Source organism: Pantherophis guttatus, chromosome 4 (assembly GCF_059756535.1).
Source record: "Pantherophis guttatus breed Tessera chromosome 4, ASM5975653v1, whole genome shotgun sequence".
Classification (NCBI taxonomy): Eukaryota; Metazoa; Chordata; class Lepidosauria; order Squamata; family Colubridae; genus Pantherophis; species Pantherophis guttatus.
Window position 1 is genome coordinate 26155863 of NC_142066.1, and position 16156 is coordinate 26172018.

The following is a 16156-nucleotide window of genomic DNA, read 5'->3' on the forward strand; positions in this document are numbered from 1 at the left end:
TGCCAATATAAGCCAGGCTAGCTATGTGTCCCAGTTCTGTACAATTACTGTGCAAAGAAGAGATAGAATTCAGCGTTCTCTTGTTTTCCAAAGAAAAGATTTCTACTCTGTACGTTTATTAATGTAATCATGATGGGAATGCAACTTTAAAAAACCAGCAGGAGAAAAGCGGAAAAGGGATTGAGAGTCAGGGCACGGATGACAATGTTCATTTATTTATTAAATGTATATGCCACCCATCTCACTGTCCAAAGTGGCATATAATTTATAAATAAGCAAGTTCCATTCCTCGTTCTTCCCAGTGATTGATGGAAACAGAATCAATTCCATAACCAAAAGAGAAACAGGCAAATACATAACATTTCTACAAACTAGGCTCTTTGAGTTCCCCCCACAACCAACAACATAGGGTGGTGAGGTTTTGGAGTCAATGGGAACCGGCATCCAAAATACAGGTAGTCCTCAAGTTATAACAGTTCATTTAGTGACTGTTCGAAGTTTGCAACAGCACGTCAAGGACTACCTGTGTTTGGGATGCTGCAGCTGGGAGGGTGGTGGTGGTGGGGTAAGCTGTTTTAGCTGAAGGAGGGACTGACAAAAAGAAAATAGGGTTGAAAAGGAAAACAGACGTTCTTATAGGCTTTGCCATCTCTGATGTTTCTTCTTAAAGGCCTTTCTCCGGGTTTCCTTCCGCTCCTCCAAAGGTGATACCTGGCCGGACAAGTTCGTTTACTTCACCATCCGTGCACACAGGTAAGGACCCCATAAGAGTGTCTGCCCCCCTCTGCAAGTTTCTCATTGGTTTCTCCTAACTGCATTCTCCTTTTTGGTCTCTTCCAGTTTGAATGAGAGCAATGTGCAGGAGAACAATGAGGCTACTGGACGACTACCTGTTTTGCATCCCATCAACATCATAGTGAAAGAGTAATTCTCTCCTTTTTTTTTTTTTTGTGGCTTCCTTCCCCAATAGCCGACTTCCCAGGAATAACCCTGGTTTCTGGTAAAAATGTTGAAGAAGGAGCTGGAAAACTAGGATGCTAGTTCATTCTCAGCCACAGAAGCTCCCTGGTTGACTTTGGTTTAGATCCACCTTCACAACCCAAGAACCAGGGTAGTGTGAGGGTGAAAGTTTGTTCTCCAAGCTTCTGGGTTGGTTTCCGAACGTTTCATTACCAGGCTAGTAACATCTTCAGCGGAGTTTAGGGGATATCAGTGTCTGTATTCCTCTGTTTTACAGCGACGGAGTGGCTCAGTGGCTAAGACGCTGAGCTTGTCGATCGAAAGGTCGGCAGTTCAGCGGTTCGAATCCCTAATGCCACGTAATGGAATGAGCTTCCGTTACTTGTCCCAGCTTCTTTCAACCTAGCAGTTTGAAAGCACATAAGAAATGCAAGTAGAAAAATAGGGACCACCTTTGGTGGGAAGGTAACAGTGTTCCGTGCGCCTTTGGCGTTTAGTCATGCCGGCCACATGACCACGGAGACGTCTTCGGACAGCGCTGGCTCTTCGGCTTTGAAACGGAGATGAGCACCGCCCCCTAGAGTTGGGAACGACTAGCACATATGTGCGAGGGGAACTTTTACCTTTACCTTTATTCCTCTGTTTGTAAGGGCTTCAGGTGTGGGTGTGTCAAGTGAGGGTCAGCTATGAGTCATCGGTGAGTCTTGTGATGGGTCTTGAGTCTGTTGATGGAATTGCTTGCGGAGTGCCAGGCTTCAATGAACTCACGAGTATGGCGGGTGGTAGCAGGGCCAATGATTTTTGTATTGCTCCAATCAAACTGGTGCTGTTGATGTGGGTAGAGATTAAGGGTTTGTGATCGTGGTGATTGACTGCTAGCCGGTGTTTGAGGATCCTGGTTTTTAACTGACATGGTGTTTGTCCCACGGGGAATGAACCTTCACCCTCATCCTACACCTGAGCTACAGATATTCGCCACTATTGCAAAGCAGGGCAGTCCTGGATTATCAGCAGGGACTTCATAGTTTAACAACCTACTGTGGCTTGGGCCCAGTCATGGTCTCTCAGCTCAGCCTACTTCACAGGGTTGTTGTTGAGGGAAGAAGCAAGACTCTGCCTCTTTCATGATCCCAATGGAGGCCTCTCCTTTCCTTTCTAGGCTTCAATCCACTGCATATCTCAACTTCTCTACTCAGGACCCAGAGAAGAAAATACTTACACATAGCTATGAGGTAATGGACTTATTTTTTTCTGTTGGTTAATAACTAATTAAACTCATATCTTTTTTATCCAAATTGATTCCATCCATCTGCTCTGGTCTTCTCAAGCAGGCTTGCTGAGGGTCCATCCTGCTCATAAAGTTTGAGGGACTTGGATGAAGCAAGAGGCCTTCTTTGTGGTGGCCCCATATTATGGAATAGGCTTCAAACAAACTGTGTCCACATTCCAGAAGAGTGTTAAAACTTCTTGTTTTAGTGCATTTAGCTCCATTTGTATAGGTCAAGGTAGCCTTTGACTTATGACCAGTTGTTTAGTGACCACTGAAGTAGCCAGCTTCAAAAAGGAGAACTTAAGATCCAGATCTGAAGTTCTGATGGTCGACCACCTCTTAACCCCATGGTCATGTGACCTCACTTCAGGCATTTGGCAACACAGTGTTATTTATAGTGGTTTGCAGCACCCTGTAGTCACATGACCATGTTTTACACTGGTTTTGCTGAAAACTGGCACTTTCTTCTAGTTTTCGGTAAATCCGCTCCATAGCAAACAACGGATTTGCTTAAGAACCCCAGCATTCCCTTGACCGTGATGTTTGCTTTACAACCACTGTATTTGCTTAATGACTGCCACAAAAAGGTCCTAAAAGGGGCGGTGGTGGCTCATGTGGTAAGATGCTGAGCCTGCACTCCGCTGAGGTCCGTAGCTCAGCGGCTTGATTCCCGTGAGCAAATAAAGCACGTAGGGACAGGAAAGGAGCCTCCCACGAGGAGGCATTCAGGTGTCCTGCGAGTAAGATAACACTGCCTGAAAAAATTCCTTTCACAGAGGCAGCCAGCCACCTCGGTGATCCCTGGCTAATAGGTGCCATATGCTTAAAAAAAAAAGGGTCATAAAATTGGGTCAGTCATGTGACCAACTGTTTTATGAATCCTTAGGAATTACGCCATTAATAGGTCTCCATTAATAGGCAGTCTCCATTATGCTTGCAACTCAAGTACTAGCATTTATTTGTATATTTGTATATTGTTTTGTGATTTTATTTTTCCACCATGTTTCTGCTTTACTGTTTACCACCCAGAACAGTGTGATTATAGAGTGGGTCACAAATGCAGTTTAAAAAGTGAATAAGTAAATGTGCATGTACTCCAGAGGTGAAATTCACTTACCTTCCCTACTGGTTCGCAAATGTGCACGCGCTGCACACCACAAAGCCTTGTGCGCATGCACAGAGGCTGAAAATTGTTGCAAAAAAGGGACATCATGACGTCCGCGTGGGTGGGCGGGGCTTCATGCAGTCGGCCCTACTGTATCACATGATACGGTAGGAAACAGCTGAATTTCACCCCTGAGGTACTCCTTTACTCAACCCATCCACCATTCCAGTTATCCATCTCTCTTTGCATATGTACCTACCAGGGTTGGGTTCTACTTACCTTTACTACCGGTTCGCATCACGGCCGCATGCATTCTCTTCTGCACATGCACAGATGATCTATGATGACGTCTGGGTCAGTGGGCCTCCCACCAGTTTTACTACTGGTTCTTGCGAACTGGTCCGAACCGGGGGCAACCCACCACTGGTACCTACAATAAACAGTCTCTCTGGGGTCTTTATGAGAGATCTTTTTTTTTTTAATGGACAGAGAATTTCTCTCTCTCTCTGAAAAAAAAAATTGATTTAAAAAAAAACTGAATGCAATCCCTCAAGCATATTGAAATCTGTCAGGAATAATGGGGCAACGTATTGACTCTGCAATTTTTGGTTACACACGGTATGCTCCTAGGACTTCTTGATCTCTTGACACATTCATTCTGCCAACATCTTCTTCTCCACCTGATTCCATTTCTTCCAAATTTATTCAATTTCCGTTTTTTGTTCTGGCAGGTGAGGAATTTGGACTCAAACGCCACTGCAGTCAATGTAACATTTGAGCTTCCTCTGAAGACAAAGCAGGGATTCTTTTGGAATATAACGCCATCCTACAGTGATGTGGTAAGAAGAAAACTGCTGGTTGATTAGAGTGCCTGCAAGGGAGAACATTTGAATAATATTTGTTTGGAGAAAGATTGTAAACTTGGAAGAAATATTTAGTATTGAAAGTGTACAGATAGTCCTCAACCAGTAGCCATTTATTTAGTAACTGTTCAAAATTAAAAAGGCTCTGAAAAAAGTGACTTACAACCAGTGGTGGGCTACAAACAGTTTAACAACTGGTTCTGTGTGTGTGCATGTTCCTAACGCGCAGCCATGTGGGCGCCTAATGCGCTTGTGTGCGGTGTTCAAAATACAGCAATTTGAAGCTCAGCTGCTTACCTTCTAAGGCAGTCCCTGTAAGTAGAACAGCAGAGGCACGGAAATCAGCTGTGCCATGCGAATCAGCTGAGCCTAAAGAAGGAAATATAGGACAGGATAGGGCGGGTGGAGGGTGGGCGGGGCCAGCTGATCATCGGAACTACCGGTTCGCCTGAACCACTCCGAACCGGCAGCAGCCCACCACTGCTTACAACCAATGCTCACACTTAAAACAGTTGCAGCCTCCTCACAGTCATGGGATCAAAATTCGGCCTCTTGGCAATTGATAGGTATTTATGGTGTTTGCAGCGTCCTGGGTCATGTGATCACTGTTTGCAATCTTCTCAGGTGGCTTCTGACAAGCAAAGTGAATAGAGGAAGCCAGATTTGCTTAATGATTCACTTAACAACCATGGCAGAAAAGATGGTAAAATCAGGCGTGACTCGTTTAAAAACCGCCTTGCTTAGAGGTGGAAATTCTATTTCCAGCTGTGGTTGAAAGTTGAGGCCTGCCTGTATTATATATACCAGTAGCAAATTTATTCCATGCATGCATGTTTGTTTTTGTGTGATTGAAACAACACTTGAATGAGAATGGTGTCCAGTTTGAGGAAGCCCATGCTTGCAGAAATATTTTGGAGGGGCTTTTCAATGGGTAGGAAGCTCAGTTGGGACAGAATAACTGATTAGTTGTTGTCAGAGAGACAGAAGACAGGCCTGTCAAAATCTTAAACATTGATAACTGTCACTTTTTCTAATACAGGTAGTTCTCGACTTGGAACCACAACTAAGCCCAAAATCTCCATTGCTAAGTGAGATATTTGTTTTGTCCCATTTTACAACCTTTTTTGCCACTGTTGTTAAATGAAACGCTGTAGTTGGGAAGTTGGTAACAAGGTGGTTAAATGAATTGGGCTTCCCTATTGACTTTGCTTGTCAGAAGTCATAAATATGAATGAGTCAGTCGCCAAGCATCTGAATTTTAATCACATGACCCTGGCGATGCTGCAACGGTCATGAGTGTGGAAATCGGTCGTAAGTAACTTTTTTTAGTGCCGTTGTAACTTCGAACAGTCACTAAATGAACTGTTGTAAGTCGAGGACTACCTGTATCCAGAAAGAATGGTATGAATCTCATAAGTTAGAGTTATTGTCAAAAGGATAATGGGCTAATATATAGATTTTTTTGAAATAAACTGTAGCACATATTAATTAGTAAATTCAATTTAGGCAGCGTCTGTAAGAGTTTGAACCTCTTTTCCCCACATGCAAGAAAGGACTAATCATAGAACTATTTATTGTTTTTCCAGATAAGATTGTCCTTGAAACGGCCGTTAACTTGTTGACATTAATGTTTTGTGATACTCCTGTTTCTTTCATAGCATCACTTGGTACATTTTCTTGTTAAGTTCCACTTGTGCAAAATTGCTTTTCTTTTTTTTCCCTAGAAAAATCACTTTTCCTGCACACCGTTGTTTACTCTCAGAACAGGAATCAGCAGGAAGAATGTCACAAAACGCCTCACGGTAAGAATTTGGTATAGGTAGTCCTTGACTTATGACTACAGTAGAAAGCAGAATTTCCATTGCAAAGCAAGATGGCTTTTAAGCAAGTCAAGTCCAAATCTGTGACCTTCTTTGTCATGGTTGTTAAGGGAATCACTGCAGTTGGAAGTCCTTAAGTGAATCCAGCTTCCCTCATTGACTTTGCTTGTTGTAAACCAGCTGGAAAGGTTGAAAAAGGCAACCAAGTGACTCCAGGATGTTTCATCCGTTATAAATACATTTGCCGGGCAGCCAAATTTTGATCATATGTCTGTAGGGATGTGTGACTGTCATAAATGTGAGGACTGGTTGTAAGTCACTTTTTCAGTGCAGTTTTAATTTTGAACAGTCACTAAATGAATGGTTGTAAGTCAAGGACTACCTCTATGCACCTTCCTTTGGGTTAATATCTCTTTATGAGAAGAACTACCTCAACTGAAGCCGAGATGCATTTTTGTCTGAGATACCAGTACCAATTCTCACAAATGAAGGCAAATATATGTGTCCCAGGATAACGTTGCAGGATCCAATCAGGGCCGGTCACCGGGACCAGAGCTTTAGTCTTCCAAGCTTTTGGACTCGTACTGGAGCCCATCCTCAGGAAACTTCTCTCTTTCAGAATATGTGCTATGAGCTATTCTATGTGTCGTATTTATGTGATGCTTGGTTGTGGGTATGCAATCAACAAAAACATACAATCAATTTCGCAGCTACTAAGATTGTTGGCTGAGTAGGTACAAAAATAGCCAGGGAAATGATTGAAGCCTAGGATACAGGTCCCTTGTCAGTGAACTGGAGCTTATCGGATACTTAGGAGCTGAAGCCATACACAACCATGCACCACATAAATACTATGCATAGAACAGTCCAAAAAACACATTTTGATAGAAATTCCCTGAGGGAGGCCTCCAGCATAAGTCTGAAAACTTGGAAGACTAAACTTTTACTTCTGGTGATGGACCCAGATGGAACCTGCAGTACCAATTCTCTTCTCTTCTTTTGACAGAGAGGCTGTCTGGGGGCTGTTGCTTGCCCCAAAGTTTACTGCTTTATCAACAGTCTTACTAAGGGAGAATGGATCAGGTTCAATTTTTCTGGAGATTTTTACAGAGAAGATAAGTCTCCCAAAGTAAGTGGCACCTCTGTCTGATAATAGGGTTATTATATTATTCTGCTTGGAAGGTATATTTCTGCTAAATACCTTGGGCAAAGAAAGCATTTTAAAGAATTTCCTATTCATCAATAATCCCTATAAGGGAAATGCTTACGACAGCCACCACACCCACCTTCGGTGTTTGATTTGGGATTCATATGTGGAAAATAAGAAAAAGGAACTATCTTTTTTTAGTCAATTGATTGGTGAGTTAAGCAAAAGGGAAGGAGGAGAGAAATATAAAAATGTAAAATCATAGGCTGGAAAGGACCATAGAGGTCTTCTAGTCCAATCTGATTATTAAATCAATTATTAGGAAATAATGGAGGTGTGTGGAGGCTTCCATGGAAAGATTGCCTAAGCCTAAACCAGTCGCTCTGCATATGCTCAGGAGCGCCCTTGCCCCACCTCCAAGACCAATATTATATTGACCTCTTTCATTGACCTTTCATTGACCAAACTATATTGATCTCTTTCATTTGCTTATCACTTCTAAAGCTGAAGTCCGAAACATTCCATGTTGGCAGCGAAGCATCCATAAGGGTGGATGAGACCAGATTTTTCCTAAATGAAGCAGAGGATTTCAGCCAGGTAATTGTGCCAGGATTGGATTGGTTGATTAAAGAGTTAATGATTGAGCAGTAGAAATGCAAGGAAGGAGTCATAGAATCAATTAGGGATTGATAGGGACAGAAGGGACCTTGGAGTTCTGTCCAATCTTTTCTTGAAGATGTCCAGCAATAGTGCACCCATAACTCCATGAAGCAGGCTGTTCCATTGATTAATTGTTCTTACTGTTAGGAAGTTTCTCCTTAATTCCAGATTGGATCTCTCTTTAATAAGCTTCCACTCATTGCTCTAACTAAATACTAAAATGCACAGACATCACCCTGCCAACAAAAGTGCATATAGTCAAGGCTATGGTGTTCCCAGTTGCAATGTATGGCTATGAAAGTTGGACCATAAGAAAGGCTGAGTGCCAAAGAATTGAGCCCTTTGAACTATGGTGCTGGAGAAGACTCCTGCGAGTCCCTTGGACTGCAAGGTGATCAAACCGATCAGTCCTAGAAGAGATCAACTCTGACTGCTCTTTAGAAGGCCAGATCCTGAAGATGAAACTCAAATACTTTGGCTACCTAATGAGAAGGAAGGACAGAGAACGAGGTGGCTGGATGAAGTCACTGAAGCAGTAGGCATGAGCTTAAATGGACTCCAGAGGATGGTAGAGGACAGGAAGGCCTGGAGGAAGATTGTCCATGGGGTCGCGATGGGTCGGATATGACTTCACAACTAACAACAACAACAACAACAACAACAACAACAACAACAACATTGCTCCTATCCTGCCCTCAAGTTCTTTGGAAAGCTCTCTTAGTCCATGCTGCAACTGAGTCATGGAAGCTGGTAGCATCTTCAAGATTAACCAACTTTCTTAGGTCAAAACCTTTCCATCAGATGCCCAGAAAGGATTTGTTGTTATAGACGTGAAACACAGGGAATGGAAGGAGCAACAGAGAAGAACCAGGCGGAAAGCTAATGGACTTGGCTTCCCGCCATCATATGTGGTCTATCGTGATGAGTGGATCTTTATTGAAAGGAACAGAAGTGGCTGGTAGTAAAAAACAAAACAAAAACATGCATCTGCCGATTTTGTAATGTGGAAATGAGGGCTGGGTTTGTCAGGAGAAATGCAATAATAAGCTGAACTTGGGAGAATGAAGAAAGAGAGTCAAGAATGAATGGGTACTGAACGAAGGTGACCTGAATGCAAAACCAAGTGACTAGAACAAAAGTACATGGTGGTAATTCTGTCATGGAGAAAGGATGAAGGAAGACTGAAGCACAAAACATATGAAGGAAGAATGAATGATTGAGAAGAAAGGGAAGACTGAGAAGGTCATGGTTGGTCAAATCTAATGAAAGAGTTGAGAAGTTTAAAGCAGGGGTCCCCCAGCTCCCAGGCTGCGGCCTACTACCAGGCCTTGAGACTTTCATAACCGGGCCGCAGAAGTGGTGGGAAGCCCACGCATCCCCATTTGTGCGAGTGTGTGCATGAGTGATGGGCATGCATGCCCGCCACTCACACAAATGGAGCTGTACATGGACACACACTTGCCCACCACTTGCATGGAACCATTCCCCCACCCATTGCAAAGTCAGAAAGGTTGAGAAACCCAGGCTTAAAGAACACATTAAGCAGTTCAGGGACAGGGGACAAGCCAGAATAGTGAGTTATGTAGAGTTGTGCCAAATGGTATTGTGCAAACTTGATTCATCCATCTTTCATTTTCTTATCTCATATCTTTCATCTGCCTACCAACAGAAGATAATACAGTATTTGTAAATCAGGGTTGAACTGTGGAGTCCTTGGAGCTCTCTGAGCTTGGCTGTTTTCTTTGTGGATGTTTCATTACTGATTACTAGGTAAAATTTTAATTGTTAGACCAATCCCACTGCCTTCTAGCACTGATGACGTTACCTAGATGGGTAATGAAATATCCACAAGAAAACAACCAAGTTTTTTTTTTTTTTAAATTTGATTTATATGCCGCCCTTCTCCGGAGACTCAGGGCGGCTTACAATGTGCTCAGCAATAGCCTTCATCCTTTTGTATATTTATACAAAGTCAGCTTATTGCCCCCACAACTGGGTCCTCAATTTACCTACCTTAGAAAGGATGGAAGGCTGAGTCAACCTTGAGCCTTGGCGAGATTCGAACCCTGCAGTAATTGCAGGCAGCTGGTCTTAATAACCAGCTTAATAACAGGGTGCCTTAAACCCCTGTACTACCAAGGCTCTAGTTCAGAGAACATCCAACAATTCCGTTGCCTATTGTTCTTCCCCCTTTTTTAGCATATTGTATAAGAATGTTTACACCAAAGAGGAATAACAAAATGAGTGTGCAGCAACGCAGTAGTGAAATCTAAAATTTGTTACTACCGGTTCTGTGGACGTGGCTTGGTGGTGGGGGGTAATGTGACTGGGTAGGCATGGCCAATTTTTTTTTTTTAACTTTTAAAAGCATTTTTTTCTACAACCTCTTCGGTGAAGAGGTTGTTAAAAAATGCTTTCAAAAGGCTCTGACAATCCCAGCTGAGTTGCCTGATTGGCAGAGGCTTTTTTAAAAAGCCTCTGCTGATCAGGCAACTCAGCTGGGATCGTTAGAGGCATTTAAAAGAAAAAAAAGGGTTTTTTTCTTTTAAAAGCCTTTGACGATCCCAGCTGAGCTGCGCTATCATCAGAGGGTTTTTTTTTTTTACTTTTAAAAACATTTTTTTGGCCGAAGAGGTTGTAGAAAATATGCTTTTAAAAGTAAAAAAAAAAGCCTCTGATGATTGTGCAGCTTAGCTGGGCATGAGGGGGGGCAGGGATTTTTGCTACCGGTTCTCCGAACCACCCGCCTCCATCACTACCGGATCAGGTGATCCGGTCCGAACCGGGAGCATTTCACTCCTACAGCAAAGGCTAATTTCTCCTAGTCTCTTACGCTGTCTTATTGGTAGTTTTGCAATTGAATCTAGCAAGCAAGTTTCTGGGTAAACCGATTCCTAAAATTGAAACCAATTGTGGGAACAGGGCTTCAGTTTCCTATCGCTTTCCTTTTCAGATCACCACAGAAATTGAGTTAATTTCACCGTTCAATCCTGTCCCCATCATCATTGGCAGCACCATTGGAGGCATCGTGCTTTTAGCCATTATAGTGGCTGTCTTATATAAGGTCTGTGCAGACGGTTTGGGCTGTCAGTCAGTTTGATGTGGGTCTTGCTAGGGTCTGGGCTTATAGGACATTATTCCCATCTCTCCTTTAAATCAACCCCAGAACCAAGATTAGTTTCAGTGGAGACTTTCTCTCTATCTGATTGCAAAGAAGGGCAGCTGATTTTTTTTAGCAGGAACTTCAGATAGAAATAAAGTATGTACACAGGCTGTATTCTCTGTATGCTGTAAAATGCAACAGTATTATTATTCCATGAGATAGTTTTTGATAATTCACATTCTACGCCTCAGCTTCTTATAGCTCAGAATCTGGCAGGAAGAACCAAAAAAGAACTTAGGACCTAGTGCCCATTTGAAATTATTTGAAAATTGCATTTTGGGTGCTTGGCAACTGGCCCACATTTATAGCCATTTGCAGACCAAGATTTACGATGGTTTTAAACCAGCCCATAGCAAACAATGGGTTCACTTAACAGCCACCTTAAAAAAGGTTGTAATATTGGATCTGGTCATGTGGTGACCTGCTTTACAACTGTCACAACTTACACCCATAATTGCCAGGCTCAAATCAAGGACTACCTCTACATTCATATACATTGAGTGTTTCTCAATCTTGGCAACTTCCCCAGCCAAATTAACTTCATCTGTCCTGTGCACTTTTTTTTTTTTTTAATTTGATTTATATGCCGCCCTTCTCCGGAGACTCAGGGCGGCTTACAATGCGTTAAGCAATAGCCTTCATACTTTTGTATATTTTATACAAAGTCAGCTTATTGCCCCCACAAACTGGGTCCTCATTTCACCTACCTTAGAAAGGATGGAAGGCTGAGTCAACCTTGAGCCTTTGATTCTTGAGTTATCTCTGATCTGCTAGATATGCATGGCAGGCTGGGGAATTCTGGGAGTTGAAGTCCGCACATCTTAAAGTTCCCAAAATTGAAAAACGCTGCATTAGCTCACTAAATTGTACGTTCTGGATTTTTTCAGGACCTAGGATAAAACATGCAAGAAACAGGTTTTCTGTTAGTTACTCTTTGCAGCTATCCTGTTGCCCCCCAAATAAGACATAATAAGCCCAATCGGGCTTTTGAGCGCATGGCAATAAGGCCAAGCGCTTATTTCAGGGTTCAGAAAAATATAAGACAGGGTCTTATTTTCAGGGGGAAATGGTATTTTCACATTTTAGAAAAGAGATTAGAAGATCTTCATATTACCTGTCTATTATTTTAGTACTGTTGACAGATGCATTGCAATTTCTCCTTCACCTTAAATCTGTTTCTCTCCCTTCCCTATCCCCGCCCCTATCATCTCTCCAGTTTGGATTCTTTAAACGCAATCGTGCACCCCAAATGGATGCAGATGCAGCAGGACCAGCTGCTCCCAGTGACCAAGCTCCTTCAACTTCAGCTGCTTCCTAAGGGAGAAGGGGATTTTGGGTCTGGATGCAACTTGGAAGCCGGGATTCCCGCCTTGTCTGGAGTAGGAAGAACACAGCCAGTCAAACAGGGCCGAAAAACGGAGAGGCAGGACCTCTAGATCTCTAGGAAAGGAATGGGAGGGATGGGGAGGGATTGAGAGACGAGAGGGATAGAAGCTAAGTAGAATTAACTAATTTAAAATTCAAATAAATTTTATATTTAAAAAAAACAAAAGTATGGTGGCAGTTTTTTTGCCCACAAAAATGGTTTGAACAAACTGATGTCACCGGGAAATAAAATGACACACAGGAGAGTCATCCAAGAATGCTCTCACTTTGGAATCGAAGTTGGGGAATACTTCTGCAGGAATTCAAAGCATGCTGCTTATGGCATAGTAGAAATGCAGGAGAGCACTCCTTGCTGCATGCTTTTTTGGGTGCCTGCAAATTCCTGACTCCAAAGAGAAGATTTTAGATTTCAGATCATTAAACTTATATGCATTGCCCATCCTTCTGGTCGACTTGATGGCAAAGAGAAGAATTTTGCCATAGTCATTTCTGAGTGACTGTGTGTCTTTTTTCTTTCTTATGAAATTGCTCTGTGTTCCTCATTTAACAGTCCAACAGTGGCTACGCTTGCCTAATGTACTATGTTTACACATACTGTAGTAGGTTTGCACAACACATTAATTTAGCTGTGGTTTGCTAAGTTGATTTCCAGGATTTATACAACTTTCTGAATCATAAACTACTAGATAGTAGTGGTAATTTGTGGTTCAGGGTATCATGCATAAGATTTTATTCTCCTTATGTACACTGAGAGCATATGCACTAAAGATAAATTCCTTGTGTGTCCAATCACACTTGGCCAATAAAGATAGTCCTTGCTTAATGAGTGGTTGTTTTATAACTGTTTTGAAGTTATGACAGTGACAGAAGAGGTGCTTTATGACCCTAAAGCACTCCTGGCCATTTAAATTGTTGCACTGCCCCCCCCCCCATGGTCACATGATTGCATATTGGACAGTCATCTTTATAACCAGTCATGGCATCCCATGGCCACGTGACTGATTCGTGATATTTCCAGCAAAAACGCTCACTCAAGTGAATGGCTTCACTTAATGACTGTGACATTCACTTAACAACTGTGGTGTTCACTTAATAATCATGATAAAAGCCAAAAGGTTACTTCCGGTCACGTGGGTGCTTCTACTTATGACTGCAATGACTTAGGACTGTAATTCCAGCTTCAACTTTGGTCGTAAATTGAGGACTACCTGTAATCCACATACGGACTGGGTGAGTCTTCATCTTCCAAGTCAAGTGGGTGCTTTGGAGCACCTGGGTTCATGAGGTAGATCTTCTGCACCTACTCAATCCCCACCAGAGCCTCCGTGCTTGCAAATATATCTCAAAGGACCAGAACTTGGCATGTTGAGGTCAGCGGAGGTTGAGTCCCTCCTTGTGAAGTGGGGTCATGGGGTGCAGATGGGCCTGCTGATCACGTACCTGGCTCCTTGCCATGTGGCAGCAGCCCTGCCTGAGCTGCTCGACGTAATAGCCGGGGTGGCGGTGGAGACCCCCAGACTTATGGTCATGGGGGATTTCAACCTGCCATCCGTCGGTGAAACGTCGGAAGCAGCTCAGGAGTTCATGGCTTTCATGATGGCCATGGATCTGATCCAGTTAGTTCATGACCCCACTCATATCGGGGGACATACACTAGACTTGATTTTTGCTTCTGGTCAGTGGCTGAACTTGATTTAGGGGGGTTAGTCATTAATCCCTTGTCATGGATGGATCATTCGCTCCTTCGGATAGACTTTTGGGCCGCTTCCCTTCATCGCAGGGAGACGGAACCGACCAGGTGGTTCCGTCCCAGGCGCCTGATGTACCCGAACAGGTTCCTGATGGAGCTTGGACCATTCCCAGACGCTCTGGCTCACGACTTGGCTGAAGAACTGGTAGCCGCCTGGGACAGGGCGGCTGCCAGAGCTTTGGACCACGTCGTGCCTTTGCGGCCTCTGACCCGGTGCCGATCTCAATTACCTCCTTGGTTCTCTGAGGAGCTGAGAGAGATTAAGCGCTGGAAAAGACACCTAGAGAGTGATTGGAGGGCCAGCCGCACCGAATCTGACCGGACACTGGTGAGGTCTTATATCAAGACCTACCTAGTGGCAATAAGAGTGGTGAAATCTAATCATCTTTCCACTCTTATTGCATCTGCAGAGAATCGCCCAGCCGCCCTGTTTAGGGTGACCCGCTCTCTACTGCAGGTGGGAGCGTGGGATGATCCCTTGCAGGGTAGAGCTGAGGATTTTGTGCAATATCTGCATGATAAAATTGCTCAGATTCAGGATGGCCTGGACTCTGATTGGGTAGCCTTGGATGGGATGATAGGGACGGATCTTGAGAGTGTTATCTGGGAGGAGTTTGACCCTGTGGCTCCCGAGGATGTGGCCAGGATTTTGGGGAGACTTAATGCTACCACATGTTTATTGGACCCGTGTCCCTCCTGGTTGGTGCTGGCCTCCCGGGAGGTTACACGAGGCTGGTTTCAGGGGATTATAAATGCTTCTCTGAGTGAGAGTGTCTTCCCAGCCGCCTTGAAAGAGGCGGTGGTGAGGCCGCTCCTCAAGAAGACTTCCCTGGACCCGGCTGTATTAGCTAATTACTGTCCAGTCTCCAACCTTCGCTTCGCGGCGAAGGTTGTTGAGACTGTGGTGGTGCGACAGCTCCTTCAATACCTGGATGAAGCTGTCTATCTAGATCCGTGCCAGTCAGGCTTCAGGGCGGGATACAGCACGGAAACGGCATTGATCGCATTGGTTGATGATCTCTGAAGGGCTCGGGACAGGGGTTGTTCCTTGTTGTGTTTGGATTATAGTCATTAACTGAGGCGAGGATGTCAACGTAACATCGGTTTATTTCAGGCAACAGCAAAACATTAGAACACTGAACTGTCAGTCTATCTGACAGCTCGCCTTTTTTATACCATTTGGAGGTCCAACTCCTTCCTTGCGAGCAGCCTCCTTTGAAGTCGGATGTCCCTGATGCCACAAACTAACTGTTCTACAAGGGCATCATCCAAGTCCCTGAACTCGCAGTCTAAAGCTGCCGTTCGGAGGCGAGCCATGTATTGGTTTATGGACTCCCCTTCCCCTTGCACTATCTGTCTCGGGTTAAAATGGCAGGCTATACGGGAGGGAACTGGCGAGTAATGATTCCTCAGTTTCTCTCGTAACACCTCCCAGGGAGCCATGTGTACTTGAAGAGGAGTGACTAATGCCCTTGCCATTGCGAATACTTCTGGCCCACAAGCATTTAGAAAATGAGCGCACTTTCGGCTGCTTGAGAGTTCAGTGAATTCATTCGCTTCTAAGTTACACTCGAATCTTTCCTCATACTCCTGCCACGTCTCTGCAGTTGTGTTAAATGGGGCGAACATAGGAGAGGCCATATTCCTGTCAGGTTTGTTTGTATTTTACTTTACCTCAGTGCGGCCGCTCAGAATAACATTCACTTCGCCTCAAAATCCCACCCTCGTCACCGCTTGTTGTGTTTGGATTATAGTCATTAACTGAGGCGAGGATGTCAACGTAACATCGGTTTATTTCAGGCAACAGCAAAACATTAGAACACTGAACTATCAGTCTATCTGACAGCTCGCCTTTTTATACTTTGCAAACACAACAGGATTAACCAATCAGGAAACGAGTAACCTCCTGCACTTCGCATAACCCCATCCCAACCAATCAGGTGCAGGCATTTCCATCGCTATGGTAACACGCCAACACAACATTCCTCAGTCCTGGTCCTCCTCGATCTCTCAGCGGCCTGTGGTATCATTG

The 16156-nt window shown here is 43.9% G+C and overlaps 1 protein-coding gene across 1 annotated transcript in view; it reads left to right on the forward strand.

Annotated features, from left to right (window-relative positions):
* The window catches only part of LOC117666857 (integrin alpha-X-like), a 49991-nt gene extending 37451 nt beyond the window's left edge, over positions 1-12540 (forward strand). The window contains exons 22-30 of the mRNA XM_060692825.2: positions 671-753; positions 841-924; positions 2120-2192; positions 4067-4174; positions 5923-6000; positions 7025-7147; positions 7670-7762; positions 10779-10889; positions 12205-12540. Coding sequence (XP_060548808.2) covers positions 671-753; positions 841-924; positions 2120-2192; positions 4067-4174; positions 5923-6000; positions 7025-7147; positions 7670-7762; positions 10779-10889; positions 12205-12306 — 855 coding nt within the window. The 3' untranslated portion in view covers positions 12307-12540. The remainder of the gene's footprint in view (positions 1-670; positions 754-840; positions 925-2119; positions 2193-4066; positions 4175-5922; positions 6001-7024; positions 7148-7669; positions 7763-10778; positions 10890-12204) is intronic.
* The last annotated feature ends 3616 nt before the right edge of the window (positions 12541-16156 follow it).